At 41.2% G+C, this 24,217-nt stretch overlaps 1 protein-coding gene across 4 annotated transcripts in view; it reads right to left on the reverse strand.

Moving 5' to 3' along the window:
• Positions 1–22,202, reverse strand: part of Rb1 (RB transcriptional corepressor 1) — a 131,528-nt gene extending 109,326 nt beyond the window's left edge. For 2 of the 4 annotated variants that reach the window (NM_017045.2, XM_087584956.1), the window contains 2 exon segments: positions 18,463–18,589; positions 21,911–22,202. In NM_017045.2, coding sequence (NP_058741.2) covers positions 18,463–18,589; positions 21,911–22,026 — 243 coding nt within the window. In that variant the 5' untranslated portion in view covers positions 22,027–22,202. 4 annotated transcript variants of the gene reach the window in all.
• Between the last annotated feature and the right edge of the window lie 2,015 nt (positions 22,203–24,217).

The following is a 24,217-nucleotide window of genomic DNA, read 5'->3' on the forward strand; positions in this document are numbered from 1 at the left end:
AGTTGCTCTCCACTGTATCTTTTTGCACAGGATCTCTTACTGAACCTTAAGCTTGCTGCTCAGCTAGACTGCTAGTCACGAAGCCCACACTGGCCAGTCTCGGCTGCTGCCCTCTCCTAGCATTGGAATTAGTTTGAGCATGGGTAATCTGAACTTGGGTCTTCATGTGTACATAGTAAGCATTTTATCCACTGACTCATCCCAACCTTTCATTTTCTTTAAGGTGTATCTCAATGAGTAGGAGTGTTTAAATTTTTACTTAATTTGTTGTTTTTTTTTTCTTTTATGGCTCATTTTTTAGGTATGATATCTATGAAACTTATCTTTAACAGTTTCACAATGATTTCTTTTATGTCCTACTTTAGAATTATATGTCTAAGGTTCATGGAAACTAATTTTTCTAAGTACTATGAGAAAATAAATTCTTTTATTTTTAATAGCAATCCACATCATACTGGTAAAATCTTTGAGTACAACTTGGCAGAAGTTGGCCCTCTCCTTTACCACGTGGGTCCCAGGATCCAACTCCAGTTGTCAAGTGTGGCAACAAGCACTTTTACCCATTGATCCTATCCCTCAAACCCTGTAATGAATTTTTTACAACTAGATATCCAGCTTCATTTGTTGAAAAGAATAGCCTTGTTCTACTGAATTACCTTTGCACATCTCTAGAAAATGAACTGACAAAGCATGTGGTCTATTTCCAGCCTCTCTACTCTGCCCCACTGATCTACCTACCACTGGTCTTTTTACCAACACCACAATATCTGGATTACTATACTTTTAAAGGTTCTGGACCTTTAATTGAATTTGAGCCAAGATACTTCTGTCAATTTCCCTGGAAATGCTATACTTTTAACTCAGTTTTAATTTCTATTTTAATGCTATGGTTGAAGAGTCACACTATCTAAATTTTTCTCTTTTAACCTACCACCATGAGCCTTTTTTTCTTAGCTCTTTTCTGTCTCTCTGTGTTTAACTCCAGCCGGTTGCTACCCTTCTTTTAATAAGCACCCGCCCACTTCCACAGCACTGCCATCCTCTACAAACACAGGGTCCTAGGCTCATGCTACTTTGTAGCACAGAGGCTCTGGGAAGCTCCAGGACTTATTTCCAATCAGCTTGAAAACTGGCTTGTTTTTGTTTATTTGTTTTGCTATAATTTCATAAACCTTTTTATAAAGAACTTGCAAACTATAAAAGAAGGCTGGAAGGATAGATCAACGGTCCAAAATGTACACTACAATGTACATTCACAATCAGTTCTTGGCACCACATCAGGTGGCTCACAACTGTTGATCTGACTCCACCTCTGATCTCCAGCTTGCATGAGGACCTGCACTCCTGCACAAACAAACACACACACACACACACACACACACACACACACAATTTTTAAAAAGCTTAAAAATTATTAAAGGGGGCCCAGAACAACACTTAAAAATTGTTAGAACAGGGGCTGGGGATTTAGCTCAGTGGTAGAGCGCTTACCTAGGAAGCGCAAGGCCCTGGGTTCGGTCCCCAGCTCCGAAAAAAAGAACCAAAAAAAAAAAAAATTGTTAGAACAAAAGCAACTACTTCTCAGTGAAAACAATCACTCACAAAAAGGTAAAACTTCTGGAGGAAATGGATGTACTTTGCAAATACTAAAAAAATAGAACCTTTCAAAAACCAGATTCTGCAAATGCTAAATCTTAGAATAGTGTCAACTGAACGATACGTTGTTAGGATGTTTTGAGATATTTAGCTGTGCAGCTAAGAATTCATCCAGTGAAGATTACTGAGGAGTTGGGCCAAGATCCTTAAAACAGATGTTCTAATAGCTACTTACATACCCCAAAACAGTGGCAATCACCTAAATATCTTAAAATAGATTGGCTAATAAACAGTGCTATAGCTGAATTATGGGATCACACCAAGTCCGAAGACATTTTCAAAGAATAGTACAAGCACATAAAAAATGCCCAAGGTACAATGTTTAAGTGAGAGAAAAAACTACAAAATTATTTGTATTTGATTCCAATTTTGTAAAAACAAACAAACAAAAAGGTAAGGAAAGGAATACAATATCTCTAAAGTAGGTTCTTATCTCTAGAACAATTAGGATCATAATCAGTTTTCATTTTCTTCATTAATTCAGGTTACATATTCTTAAATTGCAACACAGAAGATGCAAAAGTAAAAATTAAATTTATGGAAAACAGGATAGAAACATTAGAAATGTGACAAAATTATGAAAATATCAAACCTTCAATTATATTTTAACAATTTAAATCAAAATATACAGCCAACACTTTCTATTGCTATCTACTATGTGATTTAGTGTTCCTCTGAACCACCCTAAAGACAAACCCAAATTAGTGACAATTTCCTTGAGCTTGCTGTTTTACAACGCTCTCACTTATGGAAGAGCTCCACCAAGTGGTGACAGTAACAAATAGGCTGCAATTTTTTAAAAATACAATTAAGCAGGATATGGTGCCCTTGTCTTTAATTCTTGATTTTTGGGAGTTTTCATCCATCCTGGCCTACATAGTGAGCTCCAGGCCAGCCAGCAGCCAGGAATACATAGTAAGACCCTGTCTAAAAAAAACAAAAAACAAAAAAGAAAAAATATAGATCTAATTACATGAACATCTAAAATGGAATAGTTACACATAAATCTAATAAAGTCTATATAAAATCAACCTGAGGGAAACTATAAAATGCTAATTAAAAAAATAAGAGACCTGGGGTTGGGGATTTAGCTCAGTGGTAGAGCGCTTGCCTAGGAAGCGCAAGGCCCTGGGTTCGGTCCCCAGCTCCGCAAAAAAGAACCAAAAAAAAAAAAAAAAAGAGAGACCTAAATTATCAAGAAGATCTAGAAATTCAATAAAATGATTCTAAAATTAACAAAACATTATAATTTGGATTGAAACTATTGAATTATTCCCCAAAAGGTTCAAGACTTGGTCCTCAATGTAGCGCAGAGTTTTCAGTAGGTCGCTGGATCAACAGGGATAGTCCACCAGTGGGGTCATAACTGAGTCAAGAAGAGGGGGAACTGTCGGAGCTGCATCTAGCTGGGGAAGACTGTCAGTCATGGAGGCAGTCCACTGACCGGTATCCTTCTTGCCCCTGGCCCTTTTCTTTCACTTTCTCTATTTCAAAGTCAGCATAAGAGGTGCATTTGTGCTCTACTGGACATTCTGAACCATGTTTGGTCTTGGTTCAGCTGGAATTGATGGAGTCAAGTTATCACAGACTGAAGCCTCTGAAATCATAAACCAAAATAAACATCTTCTCCTTTTAGATGAGGTTCTCACACATTTCATCTCAGAGACAGAAAGCTGACTATCACATAAGGAAAGGCAGTAGATCCAAACTAGCCCACGTTACTGAAGGACAACAAAATTAAAATAGAATTAGCACCTAAGACTTTTGACAAAGTTCAACAGTAAAGATATAAGGCACTGGCAAAGCAAAGGAAAAATGCAAAGTGTAGTGGTTTAAATAAAAATGGCCAAACAGGGGGCTGAAGATCTATCTGGCTTGGAGGTTAAGTCACTGGCTGCTCTTCCAGAGGTCCCAGGTTCGATTCCCAGCAACTACACGGCAGTTCACAACTGTTTGTAACTCCAGTTCCAGGGCACCTGGAACCCTCACATATATGCATATATGCAGGCAAAACACCAAGCACATTTTTAAAAAAGAAAAAGAATGCCTCCATTAGGCTCCTGTATTTGAATGCTTGGTCATCAGGGAGTGGCACTCCATGAGGAGGATTAGGAGGTGTGCCCTTGCTGGAGGAAGTATGTGGAGGTGGAGCTGCCATGGTCACAGTGTATCTTAAGAGCAGTAGAAGAGTGACTAAAACAGGTTAGCACCAGGAGTGGGGTACTGCTCTGTTAAGCCCGACCACACTGTTTGGTGGATTGGGGACTAGAAAAATGATTGGATGCTTTAAGCAAGGCTTAATGAGCCATCCAAATAAGAGCACGGAAGGCAGTGCTGCTGAGGACTACAGGGCCCAGTTCAAGAGGCTTCAAAGGGAAATAGTATCAATAAGGGACCTGGAGCCATTCTTATGTAATTTTGAAGAAGACTGAGGCTGCTTTCATTGTCCAAAAAAGCTGCCTAGTGCTAAACTGTGGAAATTTCAAGATAGCTTAGACTGTCACTTGGTTATTTGTGGTCACTCTTATGCAGATTTATAATAAAAAGGATCAAACTGAGCGAGAAAAAATAGAAAATTTATAGCTTGAGGAGAAAAGGGGAGCATCAGGAAATGAAATGTTGGAGCCAAGTTCAATGTTCAAGGAGATAAAGCAGTTTGAAGAATAGTCTAATGATACCTAGGGTAATGAAAATGTTAACCTCAGGGAAAGACAACCAAACAACTAAGCTTCAAATTGTAAAAAGGAATTAAAGAAAAAGCTTAAGAAGTGAAGGAACCAGGCTGGAGAGGTGGCTCAGCAGTTAAGAACACCGACTTTCTTCCAGAGATCCTGCATTCAATTCCCAGCAACCACATGGTGGCTCACAACCATCTGTAATGGGATTTGATGCCCTCTTCTGGTGCCATTGTTCTCATATACATAAAATAAATAGTTTAAAAAAAAAAAGAAGTGAAGGAGCCCATCAACAACAGAAGCTGATGCAGACATAACTAAATGAGGGGACCATGTTCCAAGCCCAGAAGCAGCAGAACTTGGCAGCTCTAGCCACCATGGTTCTTACTTCAGATTCAAGAGTACAAGAAAGGGGTTGTGAAATCTCCCTCAGCAGCTAAGGAAAGTCAATGAGTCTAGGTGTCCAGGGTGTCCTTGTATGGAAGCCTAGAGAGGCAATTGCTTGAAGCTGTGAAAGTGAAGCCTGGATTACTCTAGAACTCCCAAGATGTTGAAAATGTCAAGTTGTGGGACCCCTACCTAGGAGAGCTGGATACAGGGTATGGAACAGTCCAAGAGAGAGAAGTATGTTGCAGTCAACAAACCTGAAAGCTGTTGGCTATCCAAAGAGCATTTTGACATCAGATGGGCAGATACAGAACTTGGAGATTGCCCTGAAGGTTCTTGTTCCTTTGGTCCAGTATTTTCTCACTACTCTCCTTTAATTTCCTTTTGTAATATAATATTTATGTGCCACTGTATGTTGAAAGTATGAGACATGATTTTTGATTTTGATTTTACAGGGGTTACAAAATTTTTCTTGAGTCTCAGAAAAGACTTTGAACTTTGGATTTTTAAACATTGGTGACACTGTTTTGCATTTTTTTTTTTTTTTGCATTATGATATAGCTACAAGCCTAAGGGTCCTAGGGAATAGGATGTGGTATTTTGGATAAGAATGGCCCCCACAGACTCCTACATTTACATGTTTAGTCATCAGGAATAGCACTACTTGAGATTAGTAAGTGTAGCCTTAAGGTTTCAGAAGCTCAAACCAGGCCCAGTGTCTGTCTCTGTCTCTCTCTATCTCTTCTGCCTATGTTTCCAGACACAGAACTCTCTCTCTTACTTCTCCACACTCTGTCTGTCTGCATGCTTCCATACTCTCCACCGTGATGTAACAGACTAAACTTCTGAAACTGTAACTAACCCCCCCTATTAAATGTTTTTTCTTTTAAGAGTTGCCATGGTCACTGTGTCTCTTCACAGTAATAAGAGAGGCTGAGACATAAAGAGACAGTAGGGAACAGAGAGGCCAGAAACAGAAATACACAACTGCAACCTAGTATAATAGTCTTTGCTAAAGGAGCAAAGAACAATACTATGGGAAAAGATACCTTCCCAGCAATTAGGGCTAGAAATTATACATCTTCACAAAAAGAAAAAAATGTTATAGATTCAACCCTTCCACACCACACAAAATTAATTGAAAATGGGTAAGAAAATGAGAAGTAAAATGTAATGCAACAAGGCTAGAGATCTAGCACAGTGCTAGTACAGTGTCTTTCCACAGTCACAAAACTTTGGGTTCGATCTCCAATAATACACACACACACACACACACACACACACACACACACACGCACACAGGGGGAGGGCAGGCCCTTCAGTTCAGCACTGAAATTACAAGTTGGTTCTGTAATGTCACTGTCAAGAGAATACGAACATAAGCCACAAACTGGGGGGTAAATATTTGTAAGCAACATAGCTGATAAAGAATTGTTACCCAAAAAATGCAAAGAATGCTTTAATTTCAATAATAAAACAAATAACTATTAAAATAGGAGAAAGATCTGAATAGGTACCATATCAAAAAGCTACACAAATGGTAAATAAATCACCTAACATATATGCTACTTCACACTTATTAGAATGGAAAAAGAAAATGCATAACACTGACAACACAAAATGCTGGCAATGTCCAGTAATTCACTAACAGACGTGGGAGTGTAAGATAATTAAGCCATCTGAAAAGCAATTTGTCAGTTTCTTACAAAGCAAAACATACTCTTATATATGACACAGCAACTAGTCCTTGGTATTTGCTTAGTTGGGATTCTATGGTTATAGTAAAACACCATGACCTTAAACAACTTGGGGGGAAAGGGTTTCTTTGAGCTTACAACTGTCAGGTCACACTCCACTGCTGAAGGAAATCAGGGCAGAAGCCAAAACAGGGCAGGAAACTGGAGGTATGAACTGACAGAGGCCTTGGAAGAGTGCTGCTTACTGTCTTGCTCTGCTTCAGCCTGCTCATTATAGCACTCGGGAGCACCAAGCAAGTGGTAGTACTGTCCACCTTGAGCTGGCCCTCCCACATCAATTATCAATCAAGAAAATAGACCACAGACTTTCCCATAGACCAATCTGGTAGCAACATTTTCTCAAGGTTCTATCTTCCAAAATAACTCTAGCCAGTACAGTCTTTATTACAAGGGACTAAGCTTCTCTCTGTGTCTCTCTCTGACACACACACACACACACACACACACACACACACACACACACACACACACACACAGACAATCTGCACAAGTTATAACCCCTGGCAGTCAGAAGACTGGGACAGAAGAATCAGGAGTTAAGGCTGCACAGCGAGTGTGAAGCCAGCCTAGGAGTGGTAAGATCACTCAGCAAGTGAAATAGCTTGCCATGCAAGCATGAGAGCCTGAATTTGATTTCCAGAACTCACATTAAAAAGCCAGGCATGATGCTACATGCTGGTAATCCCAAATGACAGACAGGGAGGTGTAAACATCGATTCCCGAGCTTCCTGGATGGCCAGTCTTAACCTAATAGGTGAATTCTGGGCCAGTCTCAAAAAAGAAGTAAACAGAGCCTAAGGAATGATACCTGTATGTGAACACATGTGGGTTTACACATCACATCTATGCACTTGCATGCATAAACACATACACACAAAAATTTGTATGTATTATGTTTACAGCAGCTTTACCGCAATTGCTAACATGTCGAAGAAACCAAAATACCCTTTGAAAGCAGAATGGATAAATAAATTGTGGCACAGACAGATGACAGAATATTATTATTCAACACTAAAAAGAAAATGAGGCACCAAACCATTAAAAGATGTGAAAGAAGCTTAAGTGCATATTATAATGTAAGAGAGCACAACTGAAAGATTACATACTGCTTAGCTACTATATTATTCCCTAGAAAATGCAAAGCCACGTTTTAAAAAAAAAAAAGAGAACAGTATGTTGAAAAGAAATAGGCGGTTCAGGATGAATAGGCAGAGAGTATTTGTAGAGCAGTGGAAGTGTTCTATATATATTACAACCGCAGACACATACCATTTGACATTTGTCAAAACCAACAGATCATTTAACATCAAGAACAAACCGTCATGTAAACCATGGACTTAGAAGTAATAAAGATGGGTTACTATAAACTCATCAACTAACAAATACACTACTTTGAAAGGAATTTTAACAAGGATAAGACACAAAAATAAGGATCAGAACTACTGTTTGGTGTAAAACAATTAAAAAGTTGAGGAATAATTAAATAACTCAAGAAGCTAGAGACTAGGTATAGAAGGACTCTGAGCCCTAAAAGACAGGAATCTTAAATGTGAGTTATACAAATGCTCAAATTGACTTGCTAAGAAATGACTGCAACAGTGGAAGCAGTTAGAAACAAGAGAGCAGTTGCTCTTCAAGGAACAGTTAAACGGAGCTGCGAGTACAGGAAAGTTGCTGTAGCTTGACTGCCATTTATGCTGTCTGAAACTCTTCTTGAAATATGATGGCCATCATGGCAGTGTTAGGGTTGGAATGTTAAGAAGTGGTTATGGCATTAAAGGGATAAATGGCATTACCATGGGAATCTGTTCTTACACTAATGGTCTGTCTGAGTGAACACAAGAGCGGGTTCTTATAGAGTGAAGCTATTTCTCAGAGTCTCTTCTGCCTACCCAAGCTTCCCCTACCTTTTCATCATGCTAAAACACAGAGGTTTCAGACTTCTCTCTTGAACCATGAGCCAAAATAAATTTCTACAGGCCTACCTATAAAGACGTTGTAACTGTGGCAACCCTCTCTACAGCAAGCCTCCTGGCACCTCCAACAGAATGTGCTTGCTTTGTGATTCCTTTTGACTGGTTTGGTTTTCTTTTTTTGTGACAGTTTCACTATGAAGTCTGAATAGGAATGAGACCCACAGACTCACCCATTTGAATAACTTTGTTCCCAGTTAGAACTGCTTGGGAAGGATCAGGAGGTTTGGCTTTGTTGGGACAAGGTATGTCACTGTGGGCAGGCTTGGAGGTTTAAAATGACTCTTATCCTCCAGTGTAGACACAGTGTACACAGTGTAGACACTATCTTTGTTTTGTGCTTGTGTCTTAAGATGTGAGCTCTCTACATGCTCTAGTGTCATGTCTGTTTGCCTGCTGCCATGTTCCCCACCACAATGGTTGTGGACTTTAAGCCCCCAGTAGACTTTCTTGTATAAGTTGCCTTGGTTATAGTGTCTTATCACAGCAATAAAAGAGTAACTGACCTTAGACTTGTGACTCTCCTGCCTCAGCCTGAACGTCGGGATTACAAGTGAATGCTTCTATATCCAGTTTCATTTTTCGGTCACATTTTAGTAATTCTCATAATACTTGGCATTATTTTCATTATTATTATACCTTATGGTGATCCACATCTGATATTTAATACATGATAATTGTGTAGGAGAGCCATTGAGTTATATACATATAAAACAATGAACATAATAAATATGTTATAAAATCCAACATACTGTTCCATCATCTCTCTCTTAATCTTCTTATGAGCCCCTATTCTGTGAGACATGAAATTAAAAGTAGGGTAATTAATAGCCATATACTGATTTTGTTCAACTGGAAAAATAGGCATATGTCTCTTATTCTAACCCCCAAACTAAAACTATAAAGCTTAAGAAGGGTGTGGTGGATAATTTTAGTAGTCAACCTGACTACAACCTGAATCCATTAAAACAAAAGCATGCTGTGTGTGGTGATGCATGCCTTTGATCCTAGCACTTGAGAGGTAGAGCCAGAGGCAGGCAGACCTCTGTGAGTTCAAGGCCAGCCTGGTCTAAAGAGCAAGTCCCAGGACAGCCAGAGCTGCACAGAGACCCTGTCCTGGAAAAGTAAAGTAAACAGCAACCACGAAACCACAAACAGCCGGGCACACCTCCGAGGGTTTGCTTGTTTGTTTGTTTGTTTGTTTGTTTGTTTGTTTGTTTGTTTTGGATTGGATCATTTGAGATGGGAGGACCCAACCTAAACCTGGGTCACACGTTCTAGTGGCAGCCCACATAAAAGGATATGGAAGAGTAAGTTTTTGGGTTTTGCCCATGTGCCCTCATTTGTCCTGGCAAGTTCATTTCTCCTGTTGCCAAGGCGTTTTTTGGATGGTATTAGAGCTTCCACATCCCAAAGTCATCTGAGCCATCTGAAAAATGTAGCCTCAGGGACTAAACAGCTCCCGATTCTCCGCCATTCCTGAGAGCCAGCCATTGCTGGACTATTAACAAACCAAACAGAGCCTGCAAGATGGCTACAAGAGAGTTCACTGAATAGCTGAAGCCTGCTGCTAAAATCTGAAGACATTCAGATGAAAGAGAAAAACTCCTAAAAATTCTGCTTAACTCAAAATGGACTTGGCCACCCAAGGGCTCTAAGATAGATGTACCTGCTAACACTGTCAGCAGCAGTATAAACCAAGGACGGATTCTGACTTTCAAGTCAAAATTTAAGAAACATACTATATAAGTCTGAAGCTGGCAAAGACAGTGAACTCTTGAACATATAATCTAAACCAAACTGAAGCTGCTTTGTCTCTTTTTAACCAGGTGTGTGGTGCCTACATGAGTGAACACGTGCGTATGTCCTCATCCATGTACGTATGTGTGAAGGTCAGAGATGGACACCAGATATCTTCCTCTATCACTCTCAACCTTTCTCTTCTGAGACAAGTTCTCCCACCGAGCCTGGAGCTTAGGTTAAGCTAGCTGACTACCAAGTTCCCCAGGATTCATCTGTTTTCTGTCTTTCAGCTTTGGGATTACAGACAAGGATTGCAGCTGTGTCAGTTTAGGTAGGTAGGTAGGTAGGTAGGTAGGTAGGTAGGTAGGTAGGTAGGTAGGTATAAAGGAAACAACTGAATTCTCAGACTTGTATAGCAAACGGTTTACTCACTGAGCCACCAAGATGGTTTGTCTTTAAGTACTAAATCAAGAGCAAAATAAAGCGGAATGTTTGACTGAATTCATTCCTATAATTCATTCATTCATTTTATACATGCATGTAGTGCACTCTTAACCACACTCACCCTGGCTTTCTCACACCCCACCCACCCACCTCCAGTACACACTCCCTCCTGGCCAGTCCCTTTCTCACACTCAGGCCTTTCTGTTTAGTTTTGTAACCCAGAGTTTAACAAGGGATGCCAGTGCAACATGAGTTTGCTAGTTTACTGGAGCGCGGTGAACTCACCAGGGGTATAGACAATGTCTGCCCCTCCCCCAAATCTATCAGTAGCTCACATTTCAGCAGGGAGGGGTAAGGCCAAATGGGCCTCTCACTGATCTATGACTGACTGTTGACAAGCCCAGTCCTGTGCAGGCACACTGGTGACAGCTGCTGCCACTGTGAGATCATGACTGTATTGGCTGTCGTGCCCACAAGGTAGCCTTTCAGGACAAGATGGAATTTGGTTTTTGGTTTCTGGTTTGTTGTTGTTGTTGTTTGGTTGTTTTTTTTTTTTTTTTGAAGGACAAAATACATAGAGTTTGACTCAGTAGATTATCTTGTATATACTTAATATGTGTTAACTTATTTGATATTTACAATGATTCCAAGATCTGGAAATTACTGATAGCGCATTTTATGAATGAGATAACCAAGGACTAGAGATTTAAGGTAGTTTGTTCAAGAGTGTGGAGTCAGCACATGGTTTATTTCAGACTTGAAACAGTTCATTCTGACTAGAAATCTTAACCCATCCTCTCTCAATAAACACTGTTCACTTTCAAATGCCCAAAAGGGTACCCCAAGTCACTACATTCCTCTTGTTTCAGGGAACAGACAACTGGGACTACAACAGCTGCTTTGCAAACAGGTTCATTCTGTCTTTGCATTTGCTTCTCTGAACACATTCCATTATTCTTAGGCCAACCCTCAATATTAAACACTCAAATATTGTAAAGAAAGGGTCTGTTGAATTACAGCAGGACAAAAGAATAATCTTCCACACCCTCCAGAAATTTATCAAGTCCTAAAAGTAACAGAAAGTCCTCTGTTGTCTTCCTTGCCCACACAACCAGGAATGAATTCATATATTCTAATTCCTATCATGACCTCCACTAAGAAGTAATATTTTAAATTATGCTAGTTCTAAGGAAAGGTAGGAAGGAAGCAGGGAAGAGAAAGTGGTAAGGCAAGAAAGCAGTCACATTTATTTGTACATATTTAATTCTACAGTCCAAATGGTTTCTGCTACTAATGGAACCGTAATACACTGTTGATGAGAATCTGAACTGGTCCAGCTAGCCTTACCATATGACACATCCAGCTATACCACTCCTAGACATACACCCAAAGGACACAAAGTCAACACATTACAGATACCCTTGGCCATCCATGCCTACTGAAGACTGGTCACAGTGGCCATAGTGTGTTATCAGCCTATGTGTCTGTCAACAGATAAATGGAGAGAGAAATGGTATGTATATATGCACAAAATCACGTTGTTTAGAAACTGAGTCATCAGGTTAAGAAAATTAAGCCAGATTCAGAAATATAAACATCTTAATTTTCCTTCACTTATGGATCCTAGATTTTACATACACACACAGAAAGCTACTTATTTATATATACTTAATGAGAAATCAGAAGCTGACTAGCACAGTAAAAGAGATTAATGCAAGAGGGGAGCAGGTAGAGGGAGGAAGAGAATAGTGAGTGTTGAACAGTCGCAAAACATATGATACACTTGAAATAAATTATCTTTATGAAACTCATTACCATATATAACGAATATAATGGCAATTGCAAAACAAAGACTGGCCAGCAAGGTGCCTCAGTATAATCAAAGTACTTGTCACAAGCCTGACATTCTGAATTCAATCCCCAGCAAGGCCCATGTGGTAGAGGGAGGGAAGAAGGTGGTAGAGAACTTCCAAATTGTCCTCAGACTTTCCAAATGCACATCATAACACATGCACTGCCACCCTTACCCAGAGCCACGTTATCCACATAAACCACTTTTTTATTTTTATTTTTATTTTTTTTAAGGAATAATAGCTTGTCTTACAACCCAAGTACCTGGGTGGTATAAACAAAGGAAGTTTCTAGTTTAACTTAAAAAATTTAAGGCTTATCAATATGTGTATTATGTGTGTATGGACACCATGTGTGTATAGGGATGTGTACATGTCACGGTGCATGTATGAAGGCAGGAAACAACATTGTGAAGACACATCTTTCCTTCCATGTTTACGTGAGTTCTCAGGAACTAACTCAGGTCATCAGGCTTGTGCAGCCCCTTTACCAGCTCACCCATATCACTGGCCTTTCTTTGTTATTAATTTTTTCAATGTATATGTATGGTTTACACACATATGTGTGCAAGTAACTACATGCAGAGACCAGAAAAAAAAATCAGGTGTCATGCTCTATCATTTTTTACCTTATTCCCTGGAGACAAGGCCTCTCTTTAAGCCTCGAGCTGCACTGGCAGTCAGCAACCCTAGCAATCCTCCATCTATCTATGCCACTCACACATGTGTGCACCCACACACATACATATGGACAGACACACACACACACAGAAAAACATGCACACACACATGCACACACACAGACATGCGGAGAGAGACATGCACACACACACAGAAAACGAGGGGGGGAGAGAGAGAGAGTGTGTGTGTGCGTGTGTGTGTGTGTGTGTGTGTTAAGGTTACAAGTGCAAATAGCCAGGGCTTGAGAGATGGCTCAGAGGTTAAGAACACTGACTGCTCTTCCAGAAATCCTGAGTTCAATTCCCAGCAACCACATGGTGGCTCACAACCATCTTTAATGGGGATCAGATGCCCTTTTCTGGTGTATCTGAAGACAGTGACAGGGTGTTCATATACATAAAAGAAATAAATACATCTAAAAAAAAAGTGCAAATGGGAACACCTAGATTTCTTTCAGTAGTATTGGGAATTCAAATTCAGATCCTCATGTTTGGGCAGCAAGCACTATGGTCCACTGAATTATCTCCCTAGCCCCTCTCCCCAAAGAAATTTTCTAAGTAGAGTTTGTTGACTATTGGTTGGTATATATTACCAAATTGTATTGTTCAGGTTCATGTTATTAATCTTGATCTTCAAATTTTCTACCTTAAATTCTGTAGTTTGCAGTCAAGTTTATAGAAGTGATTCATCCAGACTTCTAAGAAAGGAGGGGTCTTGTCCCTGGCATCCCCAGGGACATTACTATTTGCATCAATTTTACTTTTTTGAAGACATCATCATCATCACCATTATTTTTTATTTATTTTTAGTTTATGTGTATAGGTGCTTTGCTTGCATGCATATCTGTGCACCAGGGAATCTCTGGTGCCCACAGAGACCAGAAGAGGACAACAGATTCCCTGGAACTAGAGTTATCGAAGGTTGTGAGCCACCATGTGGGTGCTAAGAATTGAACCCAGGTTCTCTAGAACAAAAGCCAGGGCTCTTAAGTGCTGTGCCATCTCTCCAGCGTGCATGTGTGTCTGTTTAGGGGAATACATGAGTCTAGTTGCCAGTGGACTTTAGTTCTCTGGATCTGGAGTTATAGGTGGTTGTGAGCCACTGGACGTAGGAGGAGATTCTCAATACGAGCAGCAGTTGGTCACTGTTCACTGCTGCACCCCCATCTGCCACCATGCCTGCCTCTATTTGTTTTAATGCTAAACAAGGACCATTCGAAGGGCAACCTAGAGACTTTAAATATACTACTTTTTAAAAAAAATCTAAACTCCAAACTAAAGAGACTTTCTCTTTAATAATCAAATAAAAAGACATAAAGTATTGAATAGTCTTAAAAGTTTGTAGATTTTGACTCAGTAAATTAGTTTGTGAGAATTTATTCAAAAGATATCAGAGAGCTATTAATTTAATTTTTACAATTATCAATAACTTGATCATGCAGAAATTATTTTTATGAAGATATATCAACATATATGAGTTAGTTGAAAAAAAAACTACATATCCAACAATTAATTTTTTTCTTTTATCTTTTTTTCGGAGCTGGGGACCGAACCCAGGGCCTTGCGCTTGCTAGGCAAGCGCTCTACCACTGAGCTAAATCCCCAACCCCCAACAATGAATTTTTTAAAACTCCAGTGGTTGTTAAATTACCACTAGAAACTAGAAAGTTTATATATTTATATAATTTAATAACCTAAGAAAATTATCATGATAAAACATGCATGAGGCCCAGAACTTGAGCCCAGCACTGGATAAACCTCTGAGCTTGGGGACACACCCTGCAATTCACTCAGGAGACTGCTCAGACACTCAAGGTCACCTGTGGCTATTACATAATAGTTCAAAGTCACTCTGAGCTTTATGAGACCCTATCACAGAAAAAAAAAGAAAACTCAAAAACTCTTAGACAAACTAATAAAAAAGATAGAAAACCAAATTAAAAATTAAAAATGTAAAGGACATTAAAACAGGCTCTGATGAAATCCAGAAAGAAAACAGCTTCAAAAGCTTACATTCCTCCTTCAAACCTCTAGAAAATCCAGAAGATGTGGATAAATTCCTAGAGTTATATAAAATTGAACAATAAAATTAAATAAAAAGGATATAAGTAAGAAAAACAGATTCTAGAAAGCAATGAGATTAAGGCAGTATAAAGTCTCCACAAGGAGAAGCCGTGGCCAAATGGACTCACTGCCACTCTACCAGACCTTAAAAAGACCTACCACCAACCCTGTGAAGAGAGAAAAAAAAGAGGAAGGGTAGAGGCAGGTAAAGAAGGACACACTGGAAGCATACACATGCACCTGCACACACATGAACACACACACACACACACACACACACACACACACACACACACACACACGGGGAGGGGGGGCGACCCTGGAGAAAGTAGAAATATAAGAAACACCTGAACACAATAAGAGCTACATACAACAAACCTACAGCAAACATTGTTCTAATTGTAAAATGACTGAAAATATTTCCTCTAAAACTCATTCTAACTGCTCCTATTTCATATAATGTATGACGTCCTAGCTAGAGCAGCAAAACTAGAGAAATGAAAGGGATACAAATGGAAGGGAAAGAAAGTATCTCTATTTGTCAGAGGCATGATCCTGTATTTTAAGGACTCCAGTAGAAAACTCTTAGATGTGATCAATACTTTCAACACAGCAGAATATAATGTCAACAGACAAAAATAAGTACCTTTCTACATACCAATAACTAACCTGCCAAGAAAAAAAAATCAGTAGGAAAAGATCCCATTGCTAACAGCTTCAAGAACATGGTGGCACATACCATAAATCCCAGCACTTAGAAGGCAGAGGCAGGATCTCTGTGATTCAAGGCTGCTTGGTCTACATAATGAGTTCTAGACCATTTAGAATTACAAAGCAAGATCTTGTTTTAAACAAACAAGACAAAAATATTAGCTTCAAAAAAGAAAATACCTGGGAATCAACATAACCAAAGTAGTAAAAGACCATTACAATGAAAACTTTAAAACCTTTAAGGAAGATTAAGAGGATAGTAGAAAATTAAAAAAACAAACAATAAACAAAAAAGTCTTATGTTCTTGGATTAGCAGAATTAATACTGTAAAAATAGTTACATTACCGAAAATATCTATGGAATTAATACAATGTCAGCCCTATTTCTTGTGACATTCTTGACAGAGCTAGGATGATGTCAGCTTGTAATATTAGCTTGAATTGCCAACTTGACACAGTGTAGCTAGCATCCCTGGGAAGGGAGTCTGCAGAAGTTATAGAGATCAGGTTGGTCTTGGACATAGCTGTGGCAAACTGTCTTGACTGCCTTAATTGTTGGGGAGACCCAGCATGAGAGTAGGCAGCACCATTCTAGGGGTTTTGCCTCTGAACTACAGAAGTAGGAATGGAGAAAGTTCTATGAGTACCGGGCATGCATGCATGCATGTATCCCTCTCTGCTCTTTACTGCAGATGTGATGTGACTAGTTGTTTTACGCTTCTGCCTCTTTGACTTCCCTATCATTACAGAGTATAATCTGGAATTCTGACTTAAAATAAAGCTCTCTCTCCTAAGTAGTTTTTGTCAGGATATGTTATCACAATAGAAATGAAACTAGAGTATGAGATGACAAAACATCGGGTTGGGGATTTAGCTCAGTGGTAGAGCGCTTGCCTAGCAAGCGCAAGGCCCTGGGTTCGGTCCCCAGCTCCGGAAAAAAAAAAAAAAAGAGATGACAAAACATCCTGAATAACGAAAGCAATCCTAAGCAGGTGATCAGAATAGTCGATTTCAAAGTATACTGTAAAACCATAGTAACAAAACTTTTATGATACTGGCATAAAAAATACACAGACGAACAAAGAGATTTCAGAATTAAACCTATACATTGATAGCCACCAAGTTGTTGACACTCAGAGAACAAAGTCTCTTCAAATAATGCTGAGGTAACTCAGCATCTACCTGCAAGAGATGTATAACTCAATCCATATCTTTTGCCCAATACCAGGCCAGTGTGACTTTAATGGGTAAAGGAACTTGTTAAGCCCAATAACCTAGGTTCAATTCTAGAACCCATATGGCAGAAGAACTGACTCCTGAAAGAGTTCCTCTGACCATAACACATGCACTGTGCATGAGAACATGTATGCACACACATTAGATAGATAGATAGATAGATAGATAGATAGATAGATAGATAGATAGATTAGACAGACAGACAGACAGACAGACAGACAGACATTAAAAATAATACAGGGCTGAGTGTAGTGGTACACACCTTTAATACCAAGCACCTTGGGAGGCAGAGGCATGCAGTTCTGTAAGTTAGAAGCCAGTCTGGTCTCCATAGTGAGTTTCAAGACAGACCAGGAAAAATATTTACTAACACATCAGATGGTATTAATATCTAAAACTGATGAAGAACCTCAAATTTTAAATATTATTAAAGAAAATCATTCACTCAAAAATTAGGCCAATGAACCAACTAAACACACAGTTCTCAGAAAAAAATATACATCTGAGCATTAAAAATTTGAAATGGAGAAATGCAATGTAAAACTGCTTTGAGATTCCATTTTGCCCAAGCAAGGCTAACATCAAAACAACAAATGTTAGCTAGTAAAGATGTGGGGAAAGAAGAGCCTAACATACTGCTGGTAGTAAGGTAGAGTAGTGCAACCACTATGCAAGTCAGTGTGAGGTTACATAAAACTACTACTCCGACACCAAAGAGGTACTACTCATGCATCCATGTTTCCTGTCATACTACTCACAGTAGCTACGAAATAGAACAAGTGTAGATGCCCCATGCACAGATAAAAAAAATCCAGTACACACACACACACACACACACACACACGCACACGCACACACACACACACAAAGAATTTATTCAACCACAAAGAAAAATGAAATCATGTTATCTGTACAAAAATGAATGTAACTGGAGGTCATAGGTTGTATTAATCAAAATAAGCCAGACTAAAAAAAGACAAGTATCTCTCACCTATTGAAGATGCTAAATTTAAGTGTGTGTGTGTGTGTGTGTGTGTGTGTGTGTGTGTGTGTGTGGTTATGAAAGTTGGAAGGCGGAGATGAGAGGAGAGGAAAAGACCTTCAAAGTGTAGGGGAAAGAATAATAGCACAGATGTGACACAAATGCAGGAGCAGCCATCTGGACGTGAAAGGGAACCAGCAAATGGAAGATAGAAGGATGGGAAAGAAGAGTGGGGGAGGAGATGAACAGAGAAAAAAATGTCATCGGTACAGAACTGACAATAAAACTTTAAAGACATCCTTACCAGGATTCCATCCACAGATGAAACTTTCTCCCACGTTAGCCAAGCTCTCTCTCTGACATGATCGGGCACCTTTAACTTCTGACATAATGCAATAAATTCAGGTTCTTCAATTTTTTCAAACTCAAGCCTACAAATTAAAAAGTTACAAAATTGATACATTTACAGTCAAACTTGTTTCTATAGTTTGCCTATATCAGCACAGTTTTGAAAGAGAACATCTCTAAGTGCTTTACAGTCTAACTTTATCTTTGAGAACCATTACACATCATTTAAACATATGCTTATCTTTTTTGTGGGCTTTCCAAAATGAGACAAAGTAAAGAACAGCTGCTAGCATGGGGAACCACATACATCCAGAGCAGCAGCGAGACAGCGTTGAGACAAAGCAAGGGCACTAGCTAAAGCATGCTGGGAAGACAGAACAACTGTCACAGCAAAAAAAAAAAAAAAAAAAAGGAAAAAACCACACACACAATCCATACATTCTCTCCACCTTCTCCTATTTCTTAGATGATGATTAACTTTATACAAATGATTGCACCACATAGTTCTGTCCTATCTCTCTGACCTTTTTAACCATAAGCCCTTAATAGCTAATTCCTTTCACTTTGACATATAATAACAACACTATGAAGAGCAACTTAACTCTTGAAAATTTACTATTATCCTACACAAAATATCTTATGCATGGTTTTACTGAATCCCCACATCAGCCCTACTTGGTAAGTACTCCCACATCTACCACATGAGAGAAATTAAAGCAGTCAGGTATGAACCATGGGTCTTAACTCCATCAGCTGTGCTCCTGACTACTTTTCTAGCTGTGCAATTCCTTCTTCAAAGCATAATTAGTGTCTGCATATTTCAATAATCAAAGTGCTTCAGTCTCCGAGTCTCAGCTTCCATTTCACCCACACTACTTAGGCAGCAGATAGTATAAAATAAATAACACCTCAGCTGTCAAAGTAGACTTATTCGAAGTGGACTGGGCTGAATCCATCCCTAAGCTATTTTCTAAGCTTTAGTCTGAGGCAGTCCTCTTATCCTTGCTAAGAACAGTCATGCGCTACATGACGTTTCGGTCAATAAGGCAGTTTGCAACAATAGTCCTGTAAGATTATAATGGCATAGAAACATCACTTAGAGGCCATCTTAACCAGCTTAACATTGTGGCACAATCCATTTGCTACTTGTGCAGTCACTTTGCTGCTGCAAACAAGTCTACTACCCTGCCACTTGTAGGAAAGAATAATATATACAAGGACATTCAGGATACAGTACTGGAAGTGATTACGTTACTGGCTTGTATGTCTACTAAACTATAGCTTTATCATTGTTTTACAGCGTATTTCTATCATTAAAAACTAAAGTTTACTGCACAACAGTATGTTTTGTTACACTGGCAGCAGCCTTGTATATATAGTGTTTACAGCCTCTCTTGATTGCAGCAAGACAGCAACAGTGAATGATCTATATATCACTGGGGTTTAAGTGCATTCTGCAGTGATCACACAAAATTAAGTTAATGGCACAGTTCAGAAAAGGTAGCAAATTCCTATGATGAAACACATGTAACTATGGGTAATTCAGATATCAACTGTAAGTGCTTTTGAGAACCTCTGTGGTAATGAGTAACCAAGATGAAACTATGTCTGGTATAGTTTAAGCTCAACGGAGAACTTTTGAGAATTCCCCAAAGTTAAAAGTATATTCAAGAGAAAGAAATTGGGTCTGTCTCTCCCCAAGCAATGGCCAGAACGTCAATGTGTATGTTCACTCTATAGTAATCAACAATACGTCCAAAGCTGTGTAGATGGCATGGAATCTTTAGAATACAGGATACTGCTTTTTCTAAAAGGGAAACCTCCACACACTGGATACATCAGAGTTTAATTGGAAACAAAAGCAAACTCTTTCCCTGGAACAGTCTCCAAACATAGTTTTTATTCTATATTTATTTTCTAAGAACATGATTTTTATTTGATCCACAAGAAAATCCATTTAATATGAATTTTAATAGACTTAGACAAGCAATTTCCAAAATCATTTCAGTCCTTTAGGATTTGACCTTAACTCGGTTAAGAGTCTGGGTCACACAAGGAGACTTGATGCTCAATGGGAAGAAAGGAGCTTGATTGTGCATCAGGGTGCTGAGTGCCTACAATTCCAGAACTTGGGAAGCTGAGGCAGAATAGAAAGCTCAGGGCAAGCCTGGGTTACAGAGTCAGAGTACTTAAAAAAAATAAAGTCAGGGACTTAATGATGGGCTAGAAATGGAAGGATGGTGAGAGACAAAACAATTCCCATACTACAATACAATGGATCTATACTCTCAAAATAAAACTACTGTTGGCGATAACAACAATCATATTGTTTCAATTTCTGTTACTTAATCAAACAGTAGCACAGTCAAGAAAAATAAAATGTTGAAATACAATAAATATCTCTCCGTTGTTCTTATTGGATCCACATGAACTTAAGTTTAGATTCCATTTAATAAATGGAGAGAAAGGTTCTTTGAGACAACATAGTACCAAAGAACAAAAAGGGGAGTGGGATGGGGGGTGGGGACAGGCACCTTTTGCTCAAAGGCAAAAGGCAAGAAATAATGAAGCATGCTGCGGGCCAATCAGCACGCAAGAAGAGCTCTACCCTGAAAAAAAGGGAACAAAGTTTAGAAACTTTCAAGCCCTTGCATTTAAATGTCTCCTGAAACTTTTGCCCACATACCAGTTCTTCTATGCTCCACCAGTCTCCACAGATGGCTTTAAATCCCCGGGGCCTCAAAGCATTGTTCTAAAGAAACCCCCACAAAGCCCGGGAGCTGAGGACCCCGTGAGCAATTGACACCCACGACCCTGCGCTTCGCCTACAAGGCTTTTCTTGGCCTCTCCCAGGACCAAGCTGCCAATGCAGCGCAAACTCAGTGGGAAAGGCTCCCAACTGTTGCATCGCCGGACTGCAAAACAGAAAGTCAACCCACCCCGGGGGTGCTCCGGATCTCCACGGAAGAAAAAAAAAGGAGGAAGAAAGAAGACAAACATCGGTCGACTTTTTTTTTTTTGTTTTAATATTTATTTCAATTGTTTTTGCGTCTGACCGGGGCTCTCCAGGACCCGCCGGCTCCGCGCCTGGGCGTCGCTGGAGTAGAGCCTGCACCTGTCACTTCGCTCGGGAGCAGGAGCCCCACCCGCCCGACACCTGTCAAGCCGCAGTCCAGACCCCTTCGGGATGCCCTCCCCGTCGCCCGCGAGCCCAGGACCGTGTCACCGCGCCGCCGCCGTCCCGCGGAGGTGGGGGACCGAGGGGACCCCGGGGACCCCGGGCGCCGCTCCTATCGCTTGCCCGGCCCCGCCGAGATGCGCCCGGCGTCCCCGCCAAGATGCGCCCCGCGTCCCCGCGCCCTTCCCTTCCCTTCTCTCCGGCCCGCGGCGGCCGCGCTCCTCACCTGATCAGGGGCAGCTCTTCGGGGTCACTGTCCTGCGCGGGGTCGTCCTCCGGAGGCGGCGGCGGCGGCGGCGGGGGCTCGGCGGCCGCGGTTCTGCGCGGGGCTTTGGGCGGCATGACGCGCTGCGCGGGCCGGCGCGAGCAGGCGAGGGAGACGCGCGGGGAGGCGGGCGCGCGCGCACGCCGGGCACGCCCCGTCCTCACCCGACTCCCGTTACAAAAATAATGGGAACGTCCCCTGAGGAAAACCGGACGCGCCCGGCAACCGAGCGCCGGGCCAACCGCGGGAAAACGTCACTTCCGCCCGCGGCGTCACGTCCGCGAGGCTCGCGGGCCGCGGGCGTCAGTGGGGAACCGGGGCGGCGGTGGCGGCGGCGGCGGGCGAGGGCGAGGGCGCGGGCGGGAAGCCGCCGGGAAGCCGCGCCTGCCCGGGCTTGTCTCCGCCCGCGTCGTCCCCGTGGGCGGCGCCAGCCGAGGCGGGGCGGGCCGGCTCCTAGGAGCCGCGGCCTCTGGGAGAACGCTGGACAGGGCGCGCCCCTCGACCGGCCCGCGCGGCCGGCAAAACAAAAACAAACGTGCCCGGCCAGTGGGAGGTGGGCTCGGCCGGGGTGGGCGGTCCAGGGTGGGGCCATTACTGGCCTTCTGGAGACGAGGGTAGATAGTCGATGTACAGAGTGAAGTGTGGAGTAAGTCTTTTGATGTGGAAACTGGAGGCGCGGTCCAAGCCCGACAGATCTTAACGGGAAAGGATCTTTTGAAAATCAGCTTGCCAGGCGGACCCAACTTTGAAAAATCGTTTACAAAATCGTTTGAAAAGAAAGCAGAAACCAGTTTGCCGTGTTAATGCGCGCGATCCAGCCCCCTTTCATAATTGTTTCTCAGAGACAGCCGGTCAAACTGGGGAGGCCAGCATTCCACTTTGCGTGTTGGAAATGGGAGTTCGGAGAGTTGATTACCTGTGTCACATAGCCGGTCGGTGGCAGAGGACTCAAACCCAAGTAATATTTGGTGACTCACCATATCACCAACGCACAGACACGGGGAAAGAGCACACTAGAACTACCGCCACCAAAAGCTGGCTCAGCAACTATCTTTTCTAGTTACAGTTTTTACGCGTCAGTCAACGTAATTTTCTCTCTTTGCCAGTCCTTATTGGTGGTTGCCACACAACTCCCTAATTGAGGTGCAGTGAATAAAAAGCAGTTGTTGTTCCGGTGTAAACTATCTTGGAACAGCTGAGCAAAAGCTGAGGAAGCAGGAACTTCATTGGGTAGGTTGCAAACCTGGGCTTATTCTCTGCCTTGACATGTGTGAAGGATACACAGACCTCCTTCAATTGTCAGTCCTGCCTAACTTCAGAAGCCTGTGAAGCAAATGTTAGTCAGGAGGTTGAGCCCAGGCCCTGATGCAGCCACCGAGAATGTATGGAATTAAAATAGCAGTTGAGTTCACCTTGTCCCAGATTTAGGCAAGAGCTTAGGTTACATGCAGTCTAGGTTTGAGGAAGATACAGGATAGACTGCAGGGGGCCTGAAAAAAAATGACAGCCCTGCCTCAAAATTATCAGAGAATGTGACACTTGCTAACTGATGCCCCTGTGGTAATTTGTGGCAAGCTGCAAAAGAACCTGGGCCCTCAGACATGTAACAGAGCGGGTGATTGGTCATCTCTGCTGGTACTGACCTCAAGCTGATGGTCAGCTATGTGTGTCAGAAGTCATTGGAATTAATATTTCCTCCATAACCCCTTTTCAACATACAGACCAAAGTTGACCTGGTAGCTCAGGCTGTAATGCTCTGAGGCTAAGGCAAAAAAAAATCACAAATTTAAGTCCTGCCTTGGCTATAGAGTGAGTTGAACTCCAACCTGAGCAACTAAGTAAGTTTATTCCTATAATAAAAAGCAAAAATAAGTGTGGAATATAATAGAATTCTTACCTAGCATGTGAGGAACTGGGATTTCAAAACCCAGAAACACATGCACACGCGCACACACGCGCGCGCACACACACACACACACACATGGGACAGGGGAGAGACAGACAGAGAGGAGGAGACAAGAGACAGAAGGCAAAATTTCATACATCATCACAGCCTTAGAATCTAAGGCATTGGCCACATTAGAACATAGGACAGCCAAGGAAAGGCTGGGGAATTATAACTCCATGTGTAGATAAGACTTGTTTTATTTGAACCTAGTTCATCAATAAGCTTGCAAATGAGATTTTTCAATTCTTTATTACAAATGCCAAAACCTGTTTCAAAAAAATGGGGCAAATAAATGGGGCAGGGCCAGAAATGTAGCCCAG

The sequence above is a fragment of the Rattus norvegicus genome, chromosome 15 (genome assembly GCF_021556685.1).
Source record: "Rattus norvegicus strain SHRSP/BbbUtx chromosome 15, alternate assembly SHRSP_T2T, whole genome shotgun sequence".
Lineage (NCBI taxonomy): Eukaryota > Metazoa > Chordata > Mammalia > Rodentia > Muridae > Rattus > Rattus norvegicus.